Source organism: Eutrigla gurnardus (genome assembly GCF_963514095.1).
Source record: "Eutrigla gurnardus genome assembly, chromosome: 20".
Classification (NCBI taxonomy): domain Eukaryota; kingdom Metazoa; phylum Chordata; class Actinopteri; order Perciformes; family Triglidae; genus Eutrigla; species Eutrigla gurnardus.
The window spans coordinates 5567518-5592990 of NC_139931.1; the positions used below are offsets into that span (position 1 = coordinate 5567518).

The 25473-nt window shown below is 42.0% G+C and overlaps 3 protein-coding genes across 5 annotated transcripts; 2 read left to right on the forward strand and 1 right to left on the reverse strand.

The window, feature by feature from the left end:
- Positions 1-605: 605 nt before the first annotated feature.
- Positions 606-5351, reverse strand: nudt9 (nudix (nucleoside diphosphate linked moiety X)-type motif 9). 2 transcript variants are annotated; one of them, XM_084036578.1, is made up of 9 exons: positions 5216-5351; positions 4194-4293; positions 3323-3598; positions 3113-3202; positions 2951-3037; positions 2637-2748; positions 2358-2504; positions 2182-2266; positions 606-1984 (listed from the first exon to the last, which is right to left on the reverse strand). In XM_084036578.1, the coding sequence occupies exons 1-9, from the start codon at positions 5241-5243 to the stop codon at positions 1839-1841; spliced, it is 1071 nt and encodes a 356-aa protein (XP_083892704.1). In that variant the 5' UTR covers positions 5244-5351; the 3' UTR covers positions 606-1838. The 2 variants fall into 2 exon arrangements, with proteins under 2 accessions (XP_083892704.1, XP_083892705.1); XM_084036579.1 differs by having other exon boundaries at positions 5225-5316.
- Positions 5352-5460: 109 nt separating this feature from the next.
- mapk3 (mitogen-activated protein kinase 3) lies at positions 5461-16093 on the forward strand. Its single transcript, XM_084036577.1, has 9 exons — positions 5461-5679; positions 7058-7240; positions 7859-8048; positions 9758-9874; positions 9969-10083; positions 10418-10546; positions 10773-10882; positions 12053-12181; positions 12420-16093. The coding sequence occupies exons 1-8, from the start codon at positions 5465-5467 to the stop codon at positions 12170-12172; spliced, it is 1179 nt and encodes a 392-aa protein (XP_083892703.1). The 5' UTR covers positions 5461-5464; the 3' UTR covers positions 12173-12181; positions 12420-16093.
- A 1433-nt stretch (positions 16094-17526) lies between these two features.
- On the forward strand, positions 17527-24227 carry gdpd3a (glycerophosphodiester phosphodiesterase domain containing 3a). 2 transcript variants are annotated; one of them, XM_084037939.1, is made up of 10 exons: positions 17527-17878; positions 18328-18390; positions 19274-19409; positions 20712-20757; positions 20875-20993; positions 21335-21424; positions 21568-21701; positions 21935-21994; positions 22139-22190; positions 23161-24227. In XM_084037939.1, exons 2-10 carry the CDS (start codon positions 18329-18331, stop codon positions 23287-23289), a joined length of 828 nt encoding a protein of 275 aa, XP_083894065.1. In that variant the 5' UTR covers positions 17527-17878; position 18328; the 3' UTR covers positions 23290-24227. The 2 variants fall into 2 exon arrangements, with proteins under 2 accessions (XP_083894065.1, XP_083894064.1); XM_084037938.1 differs by having other exon boundaries at positions 18328-18370.
- The last annotated feature ends 1246 nt before the right edge of the window (positions 24228-25473 follow it).

The following is a 25473-nucleotide window of genomic DNA, read 5'->3' on the forward strand; positions in this document are numbered from 1 at the left end:
CCTATGCACACAGCATAGACAGCACTCAACTCAGCAGTATAAGACAAACACAATGGACAATTAACATATATTTGTCCAAAAGAAATGTATTTTTTCCAGTTTTATTTTTTTCACAAAGGGAAACGAGACACATCAGATATTCATGTCGTAGATCTCTTAAGATCAAAATAAAACATACATTTTTATTGGTTTTGTAGCACCCATGTAGGCTGAGACATAAAGACAAAGTACAGAATGTATGATAATTGCTTTCAAGACATATTTTTTAAGGGTAAAATGCACAAATCAACTCATGGATTCATACTGATTTACAATTTCAAGTAAGTCAAATGAATGACAAAAACATGAGACAATTTGGTGTCTGTTACGTTCAGTGCAAGATAATACGTAGACATCTCATTTTCACATTATATCAAATGCAGACAATCCAATCAGCAAAGCGTTACGTGCAGAATTGATCCTTATAACGAAAAACTCATCCTACCATTTATTTATTTTTGTTTGTCTTGCGACAACAAGCCAAAATCACTTAAACCAGTTTAATACAGTGTTTCTTGCAAGAGGTTTCCACAAGTGTCGAGTTGGCATCCTCACTAGTTTCATCACACACAGAATATTCATATCACATCTTATGAAATCTGTTAGTTAAACCAGAAGGCAACACGTATCATTGCAAAGACTCGGTTGTTTGTCGTTGGCTACCTCTTGATGACAGAAGTGTCCACGTGTTAGCGTTTGAAATCCTAACAGATATGAGCCACTTGATGCGCAAATTCTCCATCCCTGCCAAAGTACGCCCGGCAGTGAGATGACACGTACTGATGTGAACCTTTTTTAGTGAAGGCAAGCTGTCGAGTGTGAAATGGCCTTTAGCTTCCACCGTCTGTTACCACTTGAAAACATGTTTGTCCTCTAGCTTCGGCCTGTCTGTGCTCAACTTCAGTGCACTGCTGGTCTGCGTGGGGAGCTCCAGCACATCTTCATATTCTATTCACATCCAAAGATCAAAGTCAGTCTACACTTTTAAATTTGAACTGCTCCCCACCCCTCCCTTATCATAACACACTTAAATTAATGTAGTAGGTCTTATGTTGAGCAACTCATTGTGTTTGTTCTTACAATATCCCGCTGCGTTAATGTGATCCTTGTTAACATTGAATTATTTAGCATAATCAGTGCCAATAGAAATAATGCAGCGTGCCACTCAGTAGCATCTTGCATTTCACAGCCTCATGTTAAGTAGAGAGTGGAAATCTTTTTTTTTTTTCAGGAAAATAACTGCTTATCCTACTCAGGGTGGCGGGGCGATCCCAGTAGACATTGGGCGACAACAGGGCCCAGTCTGGACAGGTGGCAGGCTATCACAGGGCAACCATTCACGCTCACATTCACTCCTACAGGTAACATAGAGTCAACAATTAACCTGCATGTCTTTGGACTGTGGGAGGAAGCCGGAGGACCTCGGAAAAAAACCCATGCTGCAAACACGCAGCTGACCCAGACCTGGGTTCGAGCCCCAGCCCCCAACGTGCCCGACATCAGCTGAGCCATATCCTCTGAGCAAACAGCAGTAAAAGCTTTCAACCTGCTAATTTCATTCATTTCATACATTCTAGTCTAAAACCGCAGACACAATGTTGTCAATACATGTCAACCTCATGAAATGCACATTCAATTTTCGCTATTACAACTACAATAATTCTGTTTAAATTAGTGGGGGAAGATTTGCATAAGGTTAGGTGTCATGCATCCTAAACGTGTAACCACTCTCAGCACCCAGAGAGCGACAGTGCTCTTGATGTTTCCTTCGTCGTCACGTCAGAGTCTGTACTCCTTGGTTACCAGTGAGCTTTCCTCTCTTTGGCAACCAGCTCCAGGAAACTGGAATGACTCGCATACAGCGGAATGGACGAGTCAATATCAACCCACTGGACCTGTCCTGCGTCATCGCCAGCTTGCAGCGGCAGCTCGCTCACACTGTTGCCTACGGTAACAACAAAGATATGTCACTGCACTACAAAAACACGTTTATTGTCACCAGAGAGACAATATCTCAAGAACTATAGCAGGTTTGTAAAATGGTTTGCAAATTGCTGAAGCTGATGAATTAAATAATGGATTTATAAAGTGCAACATTTTTGAATAGTGACAATTTCAAAAGGGAAAAAAATATTCTGATACCTGTGTCATCGTGGAAGTTGACAGCGACCGTCTCCATCCAAGCATTGTCGGTGTTTCTAGGATCATCCACATAGCCTTTATAGACCTGGGGGAGAAAGGTTTTCTAGTTTTCCTCATTGAATGAATTATTGACTAAAATGTGGCAGTAAACAAGTGAGTTGGGGTCAATTCCTGACCTGAAACCCTGGCGATTTGAAGAGTTTGGTGATGTGTTCACTGATTTTTGCCCTCTCTGATGGCGGGACTGCCAATGAGTTCAGCGCTTCTTCTGAGAACTCCCGCTGGAGCGTGACAGAGACCTGCTCCCCTGGATCAACCATCCCCTACAAACAAGCACATGCAAACAGATAAACAAGCAAGTCACAGGACCATGACGTATGACACACCTGAAACCACGCGTCCATATCACGGCTGTGAATTTATTTCTGTTTAAAAAAAAAAAGAAATCCACCAACCCCAGGAATGGCCCACTCCCCACAGTCTTTCCTCTTTATGGACACAAACTGCAGGATAGGCCGCTTGGAGACTGAGTGCGATATCTTTGCTCCTTTAGCATCTACTTTCCATCTGCGGGCAGTAACCATTCATACATCCGGTCATCAGATATTTATGTTCTTTTACGATGACATAATGTTTTAGAAGAACCTTAAATTGCTGATTTGTAATGAGTTACTGACTGAGTTTTCCCTGTTTGAATCCTTCTTTATGTATCTGAATTGAGTAATGAACTACGGTTGGCAAATATTTGGACAACACACAGATGTTTTACCTAGTGACAATGGGATCTGCTGCGTGATTGGGTCCCCATCGTCCCAGCAAACCTCTACCGCTCACCCCTGTGCGTCCACAAGGATTACTACAAGAGTAAAAAGTGAGTAAGCAAATGTACTTATAAGCAGATAAGGAATAAAAAAATATTTTACGAACTTACAGTGGCTTTCCCTTTTCCACTTTGTAGCTGCTTTCAAAGCTTGTCCTGTCCACAGCCCCATCCAAGGCGTTGTACTTTGGAGAGAAAGAGCTGTGAAATAAGCAGAAGTCATCAAACCTGGCATGGATGAAGTCCATCTGATCTTTGAAAACAAAATAAGTACATCTGCAATGTATTCAACATACACGACAATCCAACTGTGTTGCTCACCCGATATCAGGATCCGCCCAAGCTGGTTTCTGTAGTACTGAGGGGTCGGTGTAGCTTACAGGATTATACTGCAGCCAGGTCTGACTCCAGCCCACCTTGTCATCGGGCACAAGGAGGCGCTTGATTTTGGACACGGGATACTGGGGGCACCTGGACTTCACATGAAGCACTGCTGATGACGGCATTGTCCGGGCACTGGTTGTGTAGAGGTAAGAGCAACTGATGATGGTTTGACTGGTACTGAAAGGGTGAGGAGATGAGCAGGAGACGGCTGGTCTGCAAGGGAGGAAATATGAGACATGAAAATCCAGTAAGTAAGCCTCGCTCTGCCTTTCCTGCAGCAGAATCAGAAAGGAATTTATTGCCCCGTCCGTTTTCAGATACAAGGAATGTACGCACAATATTTACAAAGAATAAATCATGCAGACCTTGCCCGCCTGGCACTTAAACAAATGCATATGGAAACACCTTCCCCCATCATGCGATAAGAGCAGAAATATTCTGGTATGAACATACATGTAACATTAAATTCAAGGGGAAAGCAAACTCTTATGGGATTGTCAGCAGTAGAATAAAATCATGACACAATACAATACACATCCGTTGGATTGTTTTAACTGTATTTATTAGATTTATTTTGTCATAACATTTCACGTTAATGTTATATTCAATGGAAATTAACGTAAGCAACGTTGATATGCTGCACATGGATGTTAAACCACTTGGTTAATATGTCGACTTCTATCATATTGCTTGGCTTTGCTTTAAAACTTTGACAGAAATAGCTACATGACCCTGTGATCTTAAAGTCACTGTCCCATATTGTGAAATAGCTTCTGGCTAAGTATTTAACTGGAGGCAGCGTCCCTACCTGACTCCGTGGGAGCAGACGGCACACGGGAGTCCAACGAGAGTCAGCGCTAGACGAAGCGGGCCGATCCAGTCTCGTCGCAGGAGGAAATGCACCATTCCTTGAAAACAAATCAATCAGTGGTCAGAAACCAAACAACCACAACATGCCTGCAAGCCTTTAAGAAACCAGGAAGTGCACCGCCCGACGCGATGACGTCCGCACAGGGGTGTGGTTACGGCGGTCGCACTCGTTTCCATGGTGATAAGATTCAAGGCTTTACGTCTCGAACGGATTGAAATCGATGCCCTATATTTCTATATCTATAACGTATCATAAACATCGAAAACATTGTTTACTTTTAATTTCGTTTACGTCCCTCAATTAATGAGTGTAAATGATTAACAATCCGTTGTTTATCAGGTTGAAAACAGAGCACAATTCAAAGCTGTGACTAGGAGATGCTTAGGTGATTATTTAGCAAATTAAAACATTTGTGAAATATATTATGCAAACCTATTTAATCTGTTAAAACGTTAAACATGTAAAATACCCAACTCGTCAATTTGTATTGCCCGCAATGCCAAGCGTGGCTTGAAAAAACGCAATTCTACACTTATAATAACGTGTTTTCTTATACATTAATGTCTATGTTACAGCAAAATACATATACAGTATTAGCATTTTCGGTTAACTATGAAAACGTATCCTGTTTGTTTTTTTAATCGAGGTATAGTGTTTTATAATGTGTAGTCCTTATGCATGTAAATAAAAAACGCTAACATAACGGTAGTGGCAGGTATACATGGGTGGATAACCACGACAAATCGATAAAAATGATTATTTGGCCATAACGTCGATTATTCTTGTCAACAGGCAGCATGCAACATATCTGGGCACGCCTACTCGTGGCTACTGCTGCATATTTATTTTGCAGATTGCGCTCGTTTCGTCTAAACAACGGCGCTGTGCAGGCGGCGCCTCTAGACAACTGACGCGACTCCGCCCAAGACAAGCAACCCTCGTAACCACATCTAACGCACCTCTGTTACCGTAGTTTGGCACGCGCATTTACGCTCTCTGTGCTGAGACCAAATCCTCGCTCGCGCACGAAATCCATTTACACTCCGGTAGTAGAGACAGGGCCCGGATCGAGTCGCTTTTGCTCCGTCAATCAAGGCAATCCGCTCGGTTATTAAAGCCCCCGCACAGACACCCCGGCGAGCAGAGAGAAGCGGCGGACCCTCGGCGAGACACACACGGACAGAGTAGCAGCGGTTCGGAGCGGAAGAATGGCGGATTCATGCTGCACTGCAGCGGTCGGGGCCGCAGGCTCCAACAGCGCCGCTGCCGCTGCCGGGGCGGCTGGCACGGTGGCGCAGGAAGCAGCGCCCGCAGCCGCGGGACCCAAGGCCCCGTCTGAGTCCGTGAAGGGCCAGATTTTCGACGTGGGGCCCCGCTACACGAACCTGTCTTACATCGGGGAGGGGGCGTACGGAATGGTCTGGTGAGTGGTGCTAGTCTCTCTGTCGGGCCACCGTAGTGTCTTGACGTTAAATCAACAGTGCTAGCTAACATAAGCAGTTTGTTAGCGTAAAAAAAAACACAGTTAGCCAGCAATTCCTCGCTGTTGTATTCGAGCGTTGTGTAGTAAATGTGAGCAGCAGTGTCGATGTGCGTGTTTAACATCGCTGCCCGTCACCCAGACATTGTTGGAGGCGAAGGCAGCCCATGTTGTGGTTAGCAGGTTAGCCGACTAGCTACAGGCGTGGCTATGAGCTTTACAGGAAACGAGATCGGGAGTGATTGCGCAGGACGGTGTCTTGCTATCGGATGTGAAAATCAGACGGCAGACGACATTTGGTCGCAGGTTCGAGTCCGTTATCGCCGTAGCCGTTTCACACGCCCTGCATCAGCCGCTATAAGCCACATTTATATCTCCGCCTGGACCCTGATGGCTAAACATTGTGCCTTGCAGCAAAGCCGCTGCAGAGGATGCGATTCGTCGGTTGTGGCGAGGCCCTTTTTTCGCGTGTTTATCGTTCCCTGTGATCTACAGCCCGTGTGTGAACACGTTGAGCAACCTTGTTGCACTTGACAGCAATGCCAAGTCACGGCAATCGAGGCTAAACGGTGAACAGGATATGATGTGACAGCCACTGCGTGTCACTGCAAAGTGGATGATACCGTGATGACTGAGCCCAACGCACACAAACACACGCTGTCACATAGTGTCGTTTTCAAACACCGTGGCAGCACGGTGCAGTTTTTGTCAGTGTCGTCATGGGCATGCCATTGCATAGATGCAGCATTTGGTGTTTGTAAACAATGACAACACCCACTGGTTGGTACAGTGGACTGATTTAATGTTAGTCACTTTACACCAAAACTGTGTGTTTACAGATATCCAGATGTGCTGTTTTGTTCATGTTGCGGCGTTTCGGCCATTAAAGAAGGCACACAGACGTGTGTGCTGTGTTGTGCAATAAGAAAACACGCCTTCACCATTAGGGAAGATGTGATGTAACTGGTGTTCCTGTTGAGGCTGAGTGTCTCTATAAAAACCTCGATTGGATTTTTTTCCCCCTCACAAAGGGACAGTGAATTCAAGGGTCCCAGAAACACACCATTCACGGCTGCACTCAGCCTCCATCTACTCTACACCTACACCACACTGCACCTACACTCAGGCCTACACCTACAGTCCTCCTCAACATATCGCAGCAAAAAAGACACGTGTGCATCTTGGCAGTGGAGAAAGTCTGCAACGCCCTTTTAGCCCTTTAGTATTAGCCCAGTTTCTGATAACGTCATTGTGTGTGTGAATTGTACAAAGTGTAATATGAGACCTGTTTTGTTCTTCTCTGCCCATCCACCCTACCCAGCTCTGCCCTGGACAACGTGACAAGCTCGCGCGTAGCCATCAAGAAAATCAGCCCATTTGAGCACCAGACGTATTGCCAGCGCACACTGAGGGAAATCAAGATCCTGCTGCGTTTCCACCATGAGAATATCATCGGCATCAACGACATTCTCAGGGCACGGCACCTTGACAACATGAGGGATGTGTATCCTTTCATGCTTTTAGAGCAAAGGCCTCACTGCTTTTGTACGCATGCTGCTCATGCACTTATACTAACCGTTATATAGGATTAAACTGATTTTAAGAAAAATTAAGTTATATTGTGTATTTTGGCCCAGTAGTGCTTTGAGGGGAACATCAGCATGCATAAATACTGATGTTTAGCAGTTATTTAGTTGGAAAACAAAGGATTGGATGAATTAGCTACTAGTTGATGTGTTAGTTGTTCATGAAGTAATTGAGGAATAAAATTATTGCGCCTAGATTTGCCCAACCTGACTAAATTTAACTCTAGAAAACATGACAAAGAGTCATTGTGCCTGGAAGCTGAAGGTTGGACCCAATATGTTTATTTTATTTATGAAGGGACAGTGAACATTAATTAACATAAGCCATCATGCAAATCTGCCAGTTTTTCATGTGCAGGCCCTGCAGGTTTTAACAAGGCAAATATAATATTAAGTATGGTTCAGCAACTCTTGGGTTTGATTTTATTCATAAACTTATGTTGCTGAATAATTTAGGACACATTAAAGGCCCTTCCAGAACAGTGCATACTGTCTGCCCTCTTTTGATGTCCTCCTTAACCTGTGCATCCTTCCAGCTACATCGTGCAGACTCTGATGGAGACGGACCTGTACAAGCTGCTCAAGTCCCAGAAGCTCAGCAACGACCACGTCTGCTATTTCCTCTACCAGATCCTGCGAGGCCTCAAGTACATTCACTCCGCCAACGTGTTGCACCGTGACCTCAAGCCCTCCAACCTGCTCATCAATACCACCTGCGACCTTAAGGTCAGCACACACACACACACACACACACACACACACACACACACACACACACACACACACAAGTAGTTTTGTTTTTTTACACATGCACGTACAAGAAAACATGCATGCTTTGCACAGTGAATATATATAGTTATATTAAATTTAGTATAGGTGTATATTCCCTGTGATTCAAGGTAAGAACACGACGACCCATACACTTAATTTTTGGGAGCAAAAAAAGTTAAAAAGACAATATTTGCTCACGGGGAGCATTTAGGCCGACTGCTTATTTTCAGTTGTCTAAAAAATGTTTTACGTGAGAACCATTATATTTATTTAAACATTGGTGCTGGTTGTAAGTTACAGTGCTCAACAAGATTGGAAAAAGAATTCCAGGAATGTTGGATGTGGGCGATGGATTGACCCCTTCCTTTGCTTCTCATGGCCCTTCACTTTGCAGGGAATGGTTGTATTTGAAAATATAAACACTGAATCAAATTCGGTATTTGCAGATACTCCGTTAACTGACTCACAGTTGGAATGTGAAGCTGTATACAATTCTTTGAAGGCATTTCCTTTTGCTGATTCCAATTTGTACTTTTTTGGGGGGCTGTTTTGGCAGCTAAGTAGCGAAACATACAACAATTCTGTAGTATCTAGACAACCACAATTATTACTATTTCCAGTTAGGTCTCTGTCCCTTTTTTAAACATAAAAAAGCAAAGGCGTCTTTCTTAAGGCATCTTACATAACACAGTACAGCTGCAGGATGTTTAATGTGTAAGGGCTGTGGTTTCACTTCCTCCACAGTGATCAATCCTTGTATTTCCATGCTGAATAACATGTAGTGGATCAATTTGGGAGGCCTAAAAGATGGACCATTTACACTTCTTTTTACATTTGAGGAATAGGACTTACTGAAAATGAAGCTAAATGGAACTACTTTACGCTCATCAAATCACTGGGGGGTTGCTAAATGCATTCTGGGAAATGTAGGAAACCACAAATTGAAATACAAGTGCAAATTAAAATGGGTGTTTTTCAGCATCGATCGATTAATGATGACTATGAAAAAGAGCCTGAGAACATCCACCCGAATAAGTATTTTCAGCCTCAGTTTGTACCACCAAAGACAAATTTAAGTCAGTGGTGGTCTTTTACAAAAAAAAACTAAAACGAGCTACTATAAAGGCATTGATATGAGCCATCGGGATTCTTTTTGCTCGTTGTCGTGTTGCACAGCTTCAGTGAACACTTGTGAACCCTCAGCAGCCAACCATCAATCCCTGGATTAGTTGATCATGTGGGAGGAGTGAAGAACAAAGGCAGCACACGTTGCAGCTGCTTTCTGATACATTCCAAACCAGAATTATTATGTTTTTATATAAACCCTTATTACGGCAGCTAAACGCTACATCTGTCACGTTGTATCACTGCTGTATCGATGCCATAACATTAGAACATTGATCTACAAAGGTCAATAAATAAGAAAATTATGACATTCCTTCCTTCTCTATGCATGTGTACAGCATTGCTTTACTGGAATGCTGTCTGGCCCTGCATTAGCTAGAATGTGGCATTTTTAATTAAACAGAAACATAATTTAGAAGATGGCAAGATGGGGCCTCAAGGTTAACAAAGTTACTGGTTATAAACTGTTAGAGCTGTATCTGTAGTGCCTCCTCTCGTTTAAGGAAGCTTAAAACATGTAACATGTTCATCATCCTCAGATCTGTGACTTCGGCCTGGCACGGATAGCCGACCCCGAGCACGACCACACAGGTTTCTTGACCGAGTACGTGGCAACACGTTGGTACAGGGCTCCAGAAATCATGCTCAACTCAAAGGTAGGTGTGTGAGTGACTGATGTGAAGTCTGTATTGGACTGGATAGTGTCTTAGTTTGTTGACTGTATGGACTATGTGTGTGTTCGTGTCTCAGGGCTATTCCAAGTCCATTGACATCTGGTCAGTGGGCTGCATCCTGGCTGAGATGTTGTCCAACAGGCCTATCTTTCCCGGGAAACACTACTTGGACCAGCTCAACCACATACTGGGTTAGTTTCACCTATTTGTACCAAACACTATTTGAAGCACCTAGAACATACGATTTTATTGGCAGGAAAATTATTCACGTTTGCACCCACTGTGATTTTCTTAATTTGACAGTTCAAACAGCAAGTACAAATACCCTTTTCCATATACTTCACTCAAGTAACTCAACTTTTTGAAAACCCAAACACTGTTGCAACTAACTAGAGTGAAGTGAGGGGGCGAGCAACACTTGTTTCCATGACAGGTTTATCATCGCACTAACAGCCACATCTCCACCACAGGAAATCAGATGCCTAGCCATATTGAAATATGTCCCTCACTCTCTTTGGTGTGCAGGCGTCCTCGGCTCTCCATCTCAAGATGATCTGAACTGCATCATCAACATGAAGGCGAGGAACTACCTGCAGTCCCTGCCTCATAAACCTAGGATCCCCTGGGAAACTCTCTACAAGGCAGACTCAAAAGGTGATGACCGCGCACCGCATTATTCACTTGTAAGCCATGGAATGTAAGGGGAATAAATAACATGTATATCTTTAACATGACAGGCTTTAGACTAGGATGAAGATCAGTCCACTATATACCATGAAATATAGGATTATAACTATAAATAACATGAATGCCATTTTAAGGAAAGATTGCACAAGCAGGTTGGTTAAACTAACCGATGCTCTTGATGAATCTAACGCAGCTCTGGACCTGCTGGGCCGCATGTTGACCTTTAACCCTGTTAAGCGCATCAGCGTTGAGGAGGCCCTGGCTCATCCATACCTGGAACAGTACTACGATCCCACAGATGAGGTACGGACTGAAGACGGAGCCATCATTTAATGTCAATTATTCTACTCTTGCTGTGTTGCTTTTATGTTATTTATTTTATTTGTAGAAACTGAACAGCATGCTGAAAAAACTTGCCTCCAGTAGGACTGCACAATTATGGGCAAAATTATAATAATTTTTTTTTTTATCAGTATTGAAATCATCATTATTCATTTTTTGAATTTGAATTTAAATATTTTCATTGCACTTTCACATTTTAAATAACCAGAGCACTGCTTTCACTTCCTTGTTATGCTACATTCCTGGTAATTAACAAATGTTTTGCATCAACTTAAGACTTAAAGGAGCAGCTTGTAGGATTTAGTGGCATCCAGCGGTGAGGTTGCAAATTGCAAGCAACTGAATAGCCCTCCGCTCACATCTCCCTGTCCAACGTGCCAGAGAACTACATGGGCAATCAGGTTTTACATAAATATGAGAACGGGCTCTCTGGAGCCTGTATATGGTTTGTCCATTCTGGGCTACTGTAGAAACGCAGTGTACTCAGTGGACCTCTCTTTATGCATCTGCAAAGGGTTATAAACAGCTCATTCGTTAACAATAACTCCTTCTATTCTTAGTTTCAGGATACAATAATGAAAACATAGGTATTTCGCCTGAATCTTGTGTATTTTTGTTTTGTGATTAATAATAATTAATATATTAATTGTGCAGCCCTAGCCACTGGTCAGCCAACCTTTTGAGATTGGCTAAAATCTTGGAGGCAGAAGGGCCTAATTATTCAAATATGTCATTGTTTTCAACCATGAGCCAAGACTTTATTGTGAGCCTTTTTTCTCTGCTTTGTGCTGGGAAGCCTCTTAGCTCTGTTTGGAATGCAATTAGTATGAAGTTTGCTCCATGGTTCGGCTCCAGAGAGGATAAAGAATGTAATCACACATCTCCGTTTACGTCAGCATGGGCAGAATCCAAGTACTAAATCAACGTGGGGGATTTCTTCACTGTTTGTGTCCTGATCACATCTAGTGTTGGAGCCTAACTTCTGTATAAGCTGCTCCTTACAAGTCTAATAACTGTGTGCAGCATGTTGCAACAATGCACTTCTCAATTTCACCGCCAATAAGCTAGATTTTAAGGAAATGGCTCTCCAGCTTTGAGTTAAAGGTTTGCGCAATGTGTGTTTGTGTGAAGCCGGTAGCAGAGGAGCCCTTCACTTTCTCCATGGAGCTGGATGACCTTCCCAAGGAGAAGCTGAAGGAACTGATCTACGAGGAAACTGCTCGTTTCCAGGCAACCTACCAGGGCTCCTGAGACACACAGGTACTTACAAAAAAAGTCTGTTTTGATACTTCGTTGTGATATAAGACCACTAGATGTCAGTGGAGCAAATGCCATCATGTATTCAGTCAAATACATCCAAACGTCAGCTGTCTGCTGGCGCACACTATTTGTTTGAAGGTTGAAACAAAAGTGAAAGTTTAATTTGGTACCCTAACTATCTACAGTTTATGGCTGTTATATTTAGCAAAGCCTAAGTGCATTTGTATTTTTTTTCTAGCCCTTAAGAGTGACAAAGTCGCACAGAGGCTCGGAACAAGAAGACCCCAAACGACATGCTTAAACAAAAAGAAAAATGCATCTTCAAGAAACCTACAAAAAAGAGAAAACAAGAAATGAACACTTACCTGCTTGTCTTTCCATTTCTACTGCAAGAGAGCTAAGTTTAACTTTTGATTTCTGTGTTTGGGTGGGGTGGTAGGGTCTGTCGTACTCATACTGTTTCAGTTTTGTCCATGTTGGACTCTCCCTCCTCTCGCCTCACATTTGTTTTCCCGTTAAAAGTCCTGCCTCATCCTGTCCCATCTACAGTAACTCATTGTTCCCCTCCTGTCCCGACCAATCCCTTTCTCTCCTCTCCTGCCCCTGTTGCTGATCTGTCGCTCCCTCTCATATAAACTACTGTATTAACCAACACCATTACTTTTTTTTGTCTTGCTCCATGTAAATTAAAACCTTGAAATATCGAGGGCTAAAAGAATGGGGATGCTAATCGGGTGTATGTATATACAAAAATATAAAAGCTTCTTTTTTTTCTCTTTTCTTTTCAAGTGTGCTCGTCACTGTGTTTTGAGTGTTTCAGTCAGATTTGTATCTATGTTTTGGGGTTTATATTTGCGAGTTATCTTTTGAACACTTGATTTCGAGACAAACATTCAATGTTTTTACTGGCATGTTGGCAGGTTAATAGGTTTCTTTGTTGTCGCTCTTTTTTCTTCTTTTTTTCTTAAAAAAAAAAAGCTGTGTATGATGTTCATATGAATGCATGCATTCCTGAAATTAACCAAAGTGGCAGAGAGATGCAGGAAACTTGGCTGGGGAGCAACTTAATGAATATCTATTTGTAGTTTTGAATCGTACCTTAAAACGCATTTCTTGACCTATAACTCGTACCAAGGGCAGACAAACTGAACTCTCCCTTCATTTGTGGAAAGTTTTATTCAGGAGGAGCTACGTGATTGGACCAAATGGAAATTAAACACCATAAAATATATTTTCTACAAGTGCGTGTTCATTTAGATAACAGTGATACCTACGCCCCATTGTCCAGAACATGCACATGGCAAAGCTTGTTTTTTCCAGACTACTGATGTGAGACACTGGCTTAACATTACTGTATTGCTCACATTTGGCCCCAAAACATTGCTTTTCCATCAAATAGTCGATCCAGTGTCGGTAATTGATTTGTTAATATTAAATTACATTTCTGTTACAAATATATAACAGCTGAGCGGTCAACTGCTCATTGGGGCCCTCTGTGATTTCTCAGCTCCTGTTTCACTGAATCCTTAATTTCCAGTGCCACGAACATGTACAATATTCTGGAAAATGGGGCTAGGTTTACATCAGCCTTTCCATCCCACTGTGCTGGTTTTTGTACTGCATTCCTATCTGCTACCGTTTGACCCGGGACTGTATGGAGTCAAACATGCACACTGGGGCCTAACTGACAGCAAAGGCCCAAAATCTAAACAAATTTCATGTATTCAAAGTGGTCATACTTGAATGCGGTCTAGAGAAGTGCACTTTCCAGCGAGCATTTTCAGATTATGATCTTCATGGCTCAATGATGCGAGTATTGAATGTAAACGGCCTGAATTCCTGGTGTCTGTCACTGCAGCTTAGCGTTCGCCGGTTGTGAACTTTTACAGAAACTGCATTTTGTCGCTGAAAAAAAAATGGGATGGGTGGTAGAGTGGGAAAGAGGTTCCCATGTAAACCGCTTGCAAACATTTAAGACTGTTGTATATCAGAGCTTTCAGAAGAATCCCAGTTGTGACTACGACTTGGAAGTGGACACGAGCGCCATTATCGAGAACTTAATGGCCAAACCTGTACAGTTATACCTGCTCGGTGCACAGCCAAGCAACCATCATTGCTTCGTGGTTGTGCAGTACCCTCGTCTTCTTGAACTCCTGATCCCTCTCACCTGACTGTTTCCCTGGCTAGCTGTTAACATACTGGATGTTAATCCTCAATGTGAGTGATTTTTTAAAGCTTCTCATGTTTCTTTGAGCGTGCGTGCATGTGTATTATGTCTGTGATCGTCGTTCCTGTCGGTGGCTGCTCCCTCCCCCTCTTTGTTCTGGATGTGACTGTACTAATGGCTGCTTGGTGGAGCACCACCCGCGAGTCCTGCTCCGTCACCAGCTTAGTCTGCACTAATTTCTGCCTTTTGCACTGGGACCAGTAGAGAAGCCCTTCCCCACCCCCTTCCCCCCCACCCCCCCCAAAATGGACCAACACATGCACTGGATCCTCTCTCTCTATCTCTCTCAGGGCGGGCCCGTGATGCTCATATACTCTAGATCTGAAGCGCTCACCGGCCTCGCCCTCTTGCAGCAAAAATCATTGATTTGTTTTTATGGGCTCGAGCCGTGTCATAGGCTGTTTTCTCAGAAGCCATAGCCAGCACTCTGGGATCAGTGTGAGGCATTTCGGTGCATGTGGTGATATTCATACTTTTTGTTCGACCTCCTGACACTCACCACGCTTTACTCAAAGGGCTGCCTCCCCCTCCTCCTCCTCCTCCTCCTCCCCCCTGTCTGCTTCTCCACTGTGGGATTGGTGAAGACCTTCGAACCCATATCACAGACTTTGTTGCCACTTTTCCTCCTCCCCAGAAAATCATTGCCCCTGACTCACCTGGATCATAGATCCACATGGTCATACATGCAGGAAACTCGCATAACTCAATCAGCACGTCTGCACTTTGTCTTTCTAGCCACGCTCTCTTCCCTCCGAGGTTGTTTTTGTCTTGTATCCTCCGTTTTCGCCTGCTCTGTGTGTTAAAGCTCATGGATCGTCTGCAGTAATTTATGTTCAAGTGTTTGTATCGAGATGTTTGGGTTTTTTTTGTTTTTTTTGTGCTGTGCGTGTGTCCGTTTTGGACTCTCCCTGCAGTTACCTGTGCTTTTACATCTGTGAGACTTTTTTATTTTATTTTTTTTTTGACCGACGCAGTCGCACAGATATTTTGTATGTATGTATATTTGGTCACTAGTCAACCGGGCCCTGCTTGCTTTCCTTTTTTTCTCTCCAACCAACCTGCCACCAGACCAAACATCTCACTGGGTAACCATGGGAATGATCTAAGAGGACCACATTTTGCAATCCTCCTGACACTCACACTGCCTCTCTCTTTCTGAGGAGCGTATCTGTGTGTTTGTGAAAAGTTGCACTTAAACACAACATATACATTCACACAGTATAAACGAGTCTAAAGGCCTGTCCGTCATGAGGCTTGTTTCCAGATATTGTTGTTTTTAAATGGCTGTTCTTATTATTGCTATTGTTGTTGTTCTATTGGTGAGTTGTATTAGTATTTTTTCTTTTTGTTTATTTTTTTTTTACATAAAAGGGAGTTAAAGTTGTATCTTTTTTTTTTAATAATTAGGATGATTTTATTTGTATTTTTTTTTTTTTCTTCTTCCTTATTTCTCTTATGGGCGTGATTATTATTGGCAGTGTTCAAGCTTTCTGAAACCTTTATTTCTTTGATTTCCCCTCCAGGATCATGTAAGGAATTATTTTAAAAGATATACGTAGATTGTCAAAGAGATATGAGTTATTGAGGGTTATAGTCTGTATATTCTATGGGTATTATGAATTAAACGATTAACAAAGAAACAGAATTATATACATATAATTAAATAAAATTTCCTGATACTGTTACGACTGTTTGTGGGTGTTTTTTATTTATTTATTTTACATCCTTTTTCATGGTATTTTTAGGGGCCAGCAAAGAGGACTTTGATTATAGTTCACACACAACTATTCTCAAACTAAAATGATCGGTCAGGTTATTTTTGCAAATGAAAATGACAGACGGTGTCATTGCCACTGCTGCCATTGTTCAGCAGGTGTCACTGATTACCATGGAAATGCTGCACAGCAGATGTTACCATGGAGACATGGCTCTTAGCCCTCAGCTAGCCTTGGGGGTAGGCTGTCTAACTTTCAGGGCTTGGGGGGAATTTTTTATTTTTTAACTCATCAGACATTAATGAAGCCTAGCCTAACATCAAATTAGAGACAAGTCTGAAATATTGGGACTGGCTCCAGAGGTAAACTTTAAGTTTGAGATTCATGGGAATGAAAATGACATTCACCATGAAAGCTGAACTTGCTTTTCCAGCTGTGCAGCCTTCCCACCTTCCTTCATGACATGTCTGAGCACAGCTTCCCATCCGACCCTGACATTCCCAGAGTCTTTTGGCCGGCGCCTGAATGACAGCAGCAATGTCAGCTTATTAGTCAAAAATCTATCTGAAAACAGAAAAGCAGGTGAACATGATCTGTCCTGGTCAAACTGACTTGATTTGACCAGGACTCATATTTTGTATGTCAAAAGGACAACTGCAAAAGTGAGAAAATGCTGGAAACGTGTCGTATGAATAGAATAACTCCATTCTGGTGAAAACCAGGCTTGTTGTAACATTTCAGAGCGTGGCTCGGCCTGTCACACTATTGTTTGTCCAGCTTTGCTATTGAACCTGAACAATACAGCACTCTGCTGACGTCGTTGTGTATTTATAGTGAGCACGCTTGCCTCTAGACATGTAGTTGTTTTCATATTTCTGGCCTTGTGGGTCAGAGTTGAGTTTACATATCTCCCAACACCACATCCCCTTTGTCAAATATGCACAGGCTTAGAAACCTGCAGCACTCCCAGTGATGCCTTTTGTCTTTCCCAGTTATCAGCCGCAAACTAAAGTCCATGCTCAAATTCAAATTAACACAATAAATCTGGAACGGACAGTAGATAACCAACTACTTATTTATCGCATGATGCTGCTGGTGCTCGTTGTGCTGTTATGACTGCAGTACCAATGGCCAGCCTCGAGCTCTAAACAATGAAGCAGAATAAAAGAAATCCCAGAAAGTGTTCAGGTGTGACACGCACAAAGCTACCAGTATCCCAGCTGAACAAAGCAGTCCAAAGAGTGGGAAATACTATTGCCACAGGCAGGGGAGAGTCAACCGAGAGAGCGGAGAGGTGAGCTCTGGGTTAAGAGCTGGTGCTTCATTAACTGATTTTTTTTTTTACAGCTTTCAAGATTGAGCAAGAAGGAAACATTCTTTGGTCTTAACCAGTCTGTCCAGTCTTCTAAGAAACGCTGAGAGCAGGTTGTCTTCAGTCTAGCTTTTGGCTCCGTCCACCGAAAGTGGGGCTTGTTGGAGGTGTTAATTATCTTTTGCTGACGGATACTCAAGTTTTGTTTGATCACTGTTTTTGATTGAGGTTCTGTCGGACATTCTATGTGTTGGATCGTGCACAGACTCAGTCAGGAGCTCACTGGACGTATCTGGAGGGAAGGATGAGCAGTTTTCTGTACTTCATCCTCCCAGTTCTGGGTGGATACACACTCACCTCCGTGTACCTGCTGAAGAACCCCCTCATTCTCCACAGGAAGAAACGCACGTCTTTTTACTGCACGCACATCTCACACAGAGGAGGTAAGGGGATGACTGGCAGTCAGGTGCAGTCCAGACAAACTGACTGGAAAGAAGCCGAGGAGATAGATGGAGGGGTGTTAGCCATTTATGTATTTTTGTTACCACATTTAAAAGCTTAATTTCATGCTCTCGTGTTTGATGAGGAGATGGAGACATATAAAATCTTTGTTTTGAAGGCATATTGCTCTCAATATTGTCATTCACCTACACAACAAATAGCTCAAAGAAGATGTAAAAACACAACAAATGTTCTATAATAATATAATGTAATGATATTTTGAGGCACTAGTATGTTGTCTGAGGTTTTGCTATTCACTATGTCACCTACAGCAGAGACAATGATGCAATATTGTCAGAAAGGGGTAGTGAATAGTGCTTTTTTTCTGAAGTTTTGGAACTGGTGCTGCTCTGCTGCCATCATCAACCCTAACCCCTCTGCTTATCACCAGGATGTGGAGAGAGGATAGAGAGCACGATGGAGGCGTTCACACAGTGAGTACCGAACTCAAGAGGTGAGCTGCTGCTCTCCGAAAAAATGTACTTTTCAGAGAGCCTGTGACCAATGGAGCACGATCTAATTGAATAGAATTTCAATTAAATGTATTTATATAGTGTCAAATCATAACAGAATCTCAAGACACTTTTCAAATAGAGCAGGTCCGGACCATACTATAAAATTCACAGATACCCAAAATTCTCATGGGTAGCACCAGCCCTCCCCTTTAATGGTTAGAAACCTAAAGGAAATTGGGTGGGCGGCAATCTGCCTCGACTGGTTGACTAACGAGAGATTTCACAAATCCTACCTTGTTCTTTTTCTTTATAATTTCAAAATTACATGATGCTTATTGGAGGCATATTGAATTTAACAGGGAGGGAGACAAACAACAGCTATAGCAATTTCCTCTGACGCCATCACTTCCTTTCTATGAGACGAAAACGGAGTCATTATTCAGTCTCATAAAATGACTTGCGGTATGTGTGTTAATAAAAGAGGGATTAGGTCAGGGTATTTACATTCAGCAAGCATTCACTTGCTTTGGGTGCAGTCTGATAAACTGTCCCTGTAATATTTTAGTTTTAACAACAGATTATTTGCAAAATATACTTTTACTGCTCAAATGTGAATGCTGGCGTTTAAGATGTCAAAGATGCTGGATATCAGGAGGTACTGCCTAAAGTTGTACTTGTGCTCCATGAAAATAATAGTAAATATGTAACCCCGTGTACAAACCTTTGATTGTTTTACAGGTCTTTAACGATTGGTAGTTTGCTGTACAGGAGATGCATGTTGGCTCCCAGTTCAGAAAGCTGGAAGAGCAGACGTGAACAAAAGCTTGCTCACTGTACAAGTAACAATTGGATGTATTCCTCTGTCTGTATTTGTGTCTCCAGTGCAGTGGCGGAGGGCACACAGATGCTGGAGATGGACTGTCACTTAACCCGTGACGGACATGTGGTGGCGTCACATGATGAGAATCTGCTGAGGCAGACCGGCCACGACGTCACCGCCTCCTCACTCAATCTACAGGTGGGTTGTTGATTCGGACCAGTGCCTGGCGCCCTCCTTTTATCACATTAAATTTCACTACCAATCGTCATACACTCACACAGAAACCGAATGCATGACTTCAAGATTTTCTTTTTTGTTAAATAGAAAATAACCTACAAAATAAAAATGGTATAAGAAAACAAATTATAAATGAGATATTGCACAAAATAAGATATGAAAGCACCTGATGCTCGATCACTGGGCTGAGCTGGGGGGGAGAAGGCATCATCTGAAGAGAGAAGAGAAGTATATGTGACCATTGGGTGTTACATTTTAATAGTAAAACATGTTTTACAAGAAAAAAGGATGTAAAACTTTAACAAACACACTTTTATAAACTGTAACACAATAAACCAAAGGTTTACAACTATTACATATAAAGGGTAATGAAAACGAATAGCATTTTAACTGACTATTACAAGCGGGAAAACGTTGGCTAACCAGATTTAAAAAAAATAATAATGACACAGCCAACGGGTGAAAATAACACCTGACTAGGCCCGTTAACTTTCCAAATGTCCCGGATGTATTAAGGCGGGATAGCTGACGTCAACCCTAGCTATTTGTTGATTAGCAAACCGAGTTACTATCGTCCAAAAGTAAGCTAGCAAGTTAACACTGCTCCAACAATGATAACTACCAACACAATAAACTATTAAATTAATCACATTAACGTTACTGTACCTCTGTCTTTTCTTCCTCTTCCTTCCTTTTCCTTCTTTTGGCGCCAGAGAGCTTTATTCGTTTTGACGCTAAAGTATCGCCATCTTTTCTGGGGTCACGTCAGAATCAGACACCTAGCCCCTCCCCCCCAGAGGGCAGGTCAGTGTAACGGAGGGGGGGGGGACCGAGAAAAAAAGGCCTCTCCGTTATTTAATGGAGCTTGCTATGCTGTTATGTTGTTGTGAGATAACGTAATATTTCGATATAAAAGTAGTAAAAGTATCGGTTATGACGGTAAAAACGTAAACATTTACATTTATTTTTCCTTCTCCCGTTTGCGGCGCCCCCTATGGATGACGGCGCTCCTAGCATACGTTGAAGCAGAAGCTCCAGCTGGCCAACATGAAGTGGAAGGGGTTGATATTAGAAGATGAGCTTCTTATATAAAACATGAATAATTAGCAGTTACAATATGCTTCACACAGCATACAGGATTTCTAAATTTGTTTAGTTACTGCAGGTAAAACCTAGAACTGTACCTTTTATGTCAGCGTGTGCTTAGGTGCAACTAACCTCAGCTATAACTTCAAATTTTAATCTGCTTATCAATTCTTTTAGGATTTACCTCTGTATAAAGAGAGACTGGGGGTGACATTTTATGCAGGTGAGTTCCTCCTCACGCTCTCTGATTCTCAATGGAAGGACATTAAATGAAGAAGATCAGTAGGCATGTGTGCACGAGCGTGTGTGTGTTGTAACCTTATAGTTTTCACACCTCCAGGTCGCTACAGCAGCGGTGCAGACAGGAAGTTTGCTCTGCTGGAGGACGTGTTCAGGAAGTTCCCTGAGATGCCTGTCAGCATTGAGATCAAAGAGAACAACAAGCAGCTGATAGAAAAGGTACACGCCTATAGAGTACCAGAGCCAATGATGTGAAAGAATTTCCAAAATGTGAACCCGTGTTCATGCTTTTGTGATACTCAGCAATTATCCAGACAAGATGATCTCTGATGATAAGATTGTCTGCATTTTTGCCGTGTCTGCATTTTTGCTTTACTTATTTTCAGGAACGATGTGCCTTCAGTTTAAACTTCATGATGGTTTAAAAGTGGTCTCTTTTAAAGTCAGCACATACTGCCTATGTGAATTTTTTTTAAATTTCAAAATGTAGGCTGATACACATTCATAATTCCTTCACCACCTTCACATTTGACCTGTGACCCTCTCTTGTCCACGTTTAGGTGTCTGACATGGTCAGACGCTTCGACAGGGAGGAAATCACCATCTGGGCCTCCGTGAACTCCAGGATCCTGAAGGAATGCCGCAGAACGGTATAAAAACCTCCACTTGGGGGAGACAAAGTTACTTGTGCAGCATTTTAAATGTCAATTCACTGGCCTTTTGTAATATTGTGATGGCTTGATTTAAAGTGCATCAGTGTTGGCACCCAGCCCGTCTCTCTGCTTCCCCGTAGAACGGCTCCATGCCGTACAGTTTCTCTGTGAGCCGAGGCGTGCTGCTTCTGCTTCTCTTCTACAGTGGCCTGCTGCCATTTGTGCCGCTGGGAGAAAGTTTACTGCAGTTCTACCTGCCCAGCATCATCAACAGGTGTGGCTGCAGGGGTGTGTGTCTCTGCATGTTCTAGCCTATGTGTGTCATCATGCATGTGTTATTATATGCTGCTCAGACTACACCATAGTTGTCTTTTTGTCTATTCCCTGTGTTACAACTGCATCCCATATGCTAAACTGAGTTTTTACTTTATATATGTTTGGTGTGAGATAAATGTGTCACTCTACAGATGTGTCTGTTGTCTTTTTCTCTGTCTCTGCGTGCTGAAGGACATTCATTCCTGAGAAACGCATCCTGAGGAACCCGCTGGTCATCTATTTGTTACAAAAGTGAGTGGAGATTCCTGTGACTTTGTTATTTTTTAGAAATCTAAAAGTCCATGAGAGAGTTATTACCACATGTCATGGAAAATAAATAAATAAATCATTGTAAAAACTACGTTATTCATATATTAATTAATGCTGTCATTCCAGAGTAACAATGAGGAAGAGTCTTTTCGAACACCTCGCAGCACGTGGAATTCAGGTATGAAACCAAATACATACTCAGAGTTTACAAATGTTTAGGTGCATCACGGGACTACAAAGACCAGAGATAAACAGTAAAAATATATATCTAAAATATACATGCATGTTACCTTTAAATACTTCCTAAATCCTACAGAAGAAGATTAAGTCAAGATATATCAGTGAAGGGAAAAACCTCAAGACATAATTCCAGGATGCAAAAACCATAACCATTTTTATGGTACCTAATTTAACCAAAGCACTCAATGGTTTAATGGATTAATGCACATTAAACTTCAGTATTTCAGCCAAGATGAACAGCAACGCTCACACAGCCACTCTGAGTGTCTTGGTAAATCATCATCATCATCATCGTCCTGATGTGAGTAATCTGTGCTGGGATGAGGTCACCCCCATCGGCAGGCCATAAGAGGAATAGTTTGAGCATGAAAACAGCTGAAGTCATATGTGGTATAGCCTTGTCAGCTGCTGAGGTTCTCAACGCATTTGAATGCTTACGAGGAATTCTGAGGTATTGACTAAGAAAAGAGTGTCCACCTCATCGTCCACTTCCAAACAGAGGGACGAGATTTCCTCCAGGACAGATCCACATCAGGAGGAGATGGAATATTAAAAGACCTTCTTATATTAATGGACAATCTGTAAAATGAGTGCATAAATCCATATTATATAGATATATTTCTAACACTAAAGAACATCACAATACTGCTGCATTGATATAAATTATTCACTGCAGTCTCAACAATCGCTCCTTGATGCCTTGAGGTCTCACGTTATGCTGATGTCTGCTTTATTTTAGGACAACAGGGTTTGTGTTTTGTTGATGGTCAAGTTTCACCCTTGTTTTGTTGACATCGGCTTTACTCCCTATTTGTTTGAAAACCTGACATCAGATTTTCATGTATGTTTTTTGTGCTGTTTCGACCCCCAACTGATCATTTAACTCCCTGATATATCTGTAATTGCAGGTGCATTTGTTTGTGTGCAATAAAGATGAAGACATAAAGGCTGCATTTGACATCGGGGCCACGGGGGTGATGAGCGACTACCCGACTCTTCTGTCGAGCTACATCTGCAGAAACAGAAGTCAGGATTGACCTCAAAAGACTGTGAAAGAGAAGTAAATACAAGAAGTGTGAGACGCATTTCTTCCACCGCGACAAGATTAGTCTTGGAGTTGACCTATTAAACACCATTCAGTAGGAAACAAAACATCATTCAACTATTTAATCTCAATGCTTAATCACTGCTGATTGAATTATCTGCTATCAGGTCATTTCTACGGCCTCCACCCTGTCAGACTCAGACCAGAGTTTAAAAAAACAGTCAGTGATTTTTCTCGGTTTCCCTCTTTATTGGTGCATGAAATGTTTATTTTCTTTCCTTGCGTGGTTCACCTCCCAACCTTTAGAAGGGACCTGGTTCTTTACAGGTCATTCCCAGCATTTCATACGAGACTACATCCAGATATTCTGGGAGGGAGTGTGTATTGGAGTTGGTTTGCTAAGTTATAATGGAGCATGTGTGGGGCTGCTAACCCTCCTTGGTTTTGAGGGTTTTTGTAGGACTGCTACTAATGTTGCTTTGTGTTCCAATAACATTTAGTGATGATGGAGCCTAATTTAACCAGGTGGTTAAATTAATCAGTTGATTTGGAATGAGAATAAATCATGACCTGAGTCATTAAATATGTTATGTGACCAATTGGTCGTGGGATAGGTGGTGTATGGGCCGCCACATCGCAGCAGTTGATCCATAATGTGAGGATTTGGCTCAGTTTATAGAATAATTGGAACTTTTGATGATGCCAAAGCCAAACTTCTCTAATGTGGCAAAATTAAAATTAAAAATGTAATGAAATACATTTTAATTTTCGTTTTGTGGTTTTAATTAAAAAAAAAATGTATTAACTGAACACATGCTACTGGGTGGATAATTTAATAAAAACTGCTTGGATGGATCATGGAAGGAAAGCTTTTCTAGTCTGTGACTCTGTGGCTTATGATTTATATCTCTGGGTTTATGAATTAAATGAGACATCTGACTGGAGTCTGGTCTTTAAAAGAAGTGTGATTTTGATGGCATTCGTGTCTTTTGGTAGTCCAGAGCTTTGTTTGATTCCAGTTTAACATAAAACAGTGCTATGGTGCAGAAGCTGGATTGAATATTTAACCAGCTGGACCGTGTCACCTGCCAACTAATTTCTCATGATAAGAGAGTAAACATGACGCTGTTATTTTCTGCAATTATTTCTTTGGTTTGAGTAAACGCAGGGCTTTAGAAAGAAATTATCTAGGACAAATAACTGGTTTATGCTTCGGTATATATTGATATATGTTAAGATATGAATGAGAAAGTAAGATAAACTTGCAAGAAATGAAAAGGAACACATATTGCTTCTACACATACATCCAGGTGAGTATAGTGTTATTAATGTAGTATCTAGTGTGGTGCATCTCTGTTGAATACACTCACTATACAGACCCATATAAACAGAGGGTTTACATTTGCTGTTGGCCTTACCTGTGTCCTTCCTTGTTTTCCCATGCTACGGTCAAAGTCCGGCCACACCGCTGTGATAATAATCAACCAGTCTGTTGGTGAAACAAAGGCTGTATTTTTCTGCCTTGCTTGGCTGGGCTTTGCAGTGTGACAAGTGAGTTAATGGAATATAAGTGGATCACTGACGACTGAGGTCTTTACTACAGTAGATGCAGAAAGCAGAGGTTTGAATAAGTGACCCAGCAGCTACCTTTGAATTTCACCTATACTATTTTGTTTATAAACATAAGTGGGGTTGGGATTAAATACCTCAAAACCATATAAGGAAGGCAACAGAGCTAATTGATTAGTTAATTGACGTGAATGTTGATTAATGGCAAACTACAAATATGAATATTTTCATTTATAGCTTCATATTTTTGCAGTAATGCTGCTGTGTTGGGAAAATCCCTGCTGGCCCACATACAACACTACACATTTAAGAGGAATGCAAACACACAGGCTCCAGACAGTAATGCAAATAAACCCAAGAAGAACCACAACAACCAAACCACCAAACCACCAAAGCCATCAAAGGTTCCCTGAATCCATTGTGTGAGTCTGATCAGTCTGCAGGACTTCTATCCAGCAGGATGTGACTGATAACCCACTAACTGCATTGATGAGACACAACCAACAATCACACCGATAGCCATAAAGGGGGCTCATGTGAAGTCGAATCTGATTGGTTGACCCACATTCTAGACGTCACCGCTCGCCTCCCATTGGCGGACGGGGAT

Coding starts and splice junctions, on each gene's coding strand:
- gdpd3a (XM_084037938.1), top strand. CDS start 17,740: ATGAGCAGTTTTCTGTACTTCATCCTCCCAGTTCTGGGTGGATACACA. Junction 20,758..20,874: donor GGGGGTGACATTTTATGCAG/GTGAGTTCCTCC, acceptor TCACACCTCCAG/GTCGCTACAGCAGCGGTGCA. Junction 21,995..22,138: donor GTCATCTATTTGTTACAAAA/GTGAGTGGAGAT, acceptor CTGTCATTCCAG/AGTAACAATGAGGAAGAGTC.
- nudt9 (XM_084036578.1), bottom strand. CDS start 5,243: ATGCGCGTGCCAAACTACGGTAACAGAG. Junction 3,038..3,112: donor GTGGAAAAGGGAAAGCCACT/GTAAGTTCGTAA, acceptor TTACTCTTGTAG/TAATCCTTGTGGACGCACAG. Junction 2,749..2,950: donor GCAGATCCCATTGTCACTAG/GTAAAACATCTG, acceptor TACTGCCCGCAG/ATGGAAAGTAGATGCTAAAG.
- mapk3 (XM_084036577.1), top strand. CDS start 5,465: ATGGCGGATTCATGCTGCACTGCAGCGGTCGGGGCCGCAGGCTCCAAC. Junction 7,241..7,858: donor CTTGACAACATGAGGGATGT/GTATCCTTTCAT, acceptor GCATCCTTCCAG/CTACATCGTGCAGACTCTGA. Junction 8,049..9,757: donor ATACCACCTGCGACCTTAAG/GTCAGCACACAC, acceptor CATCATCCTCAG/ATCTGTGACTTCGGCCTGGC.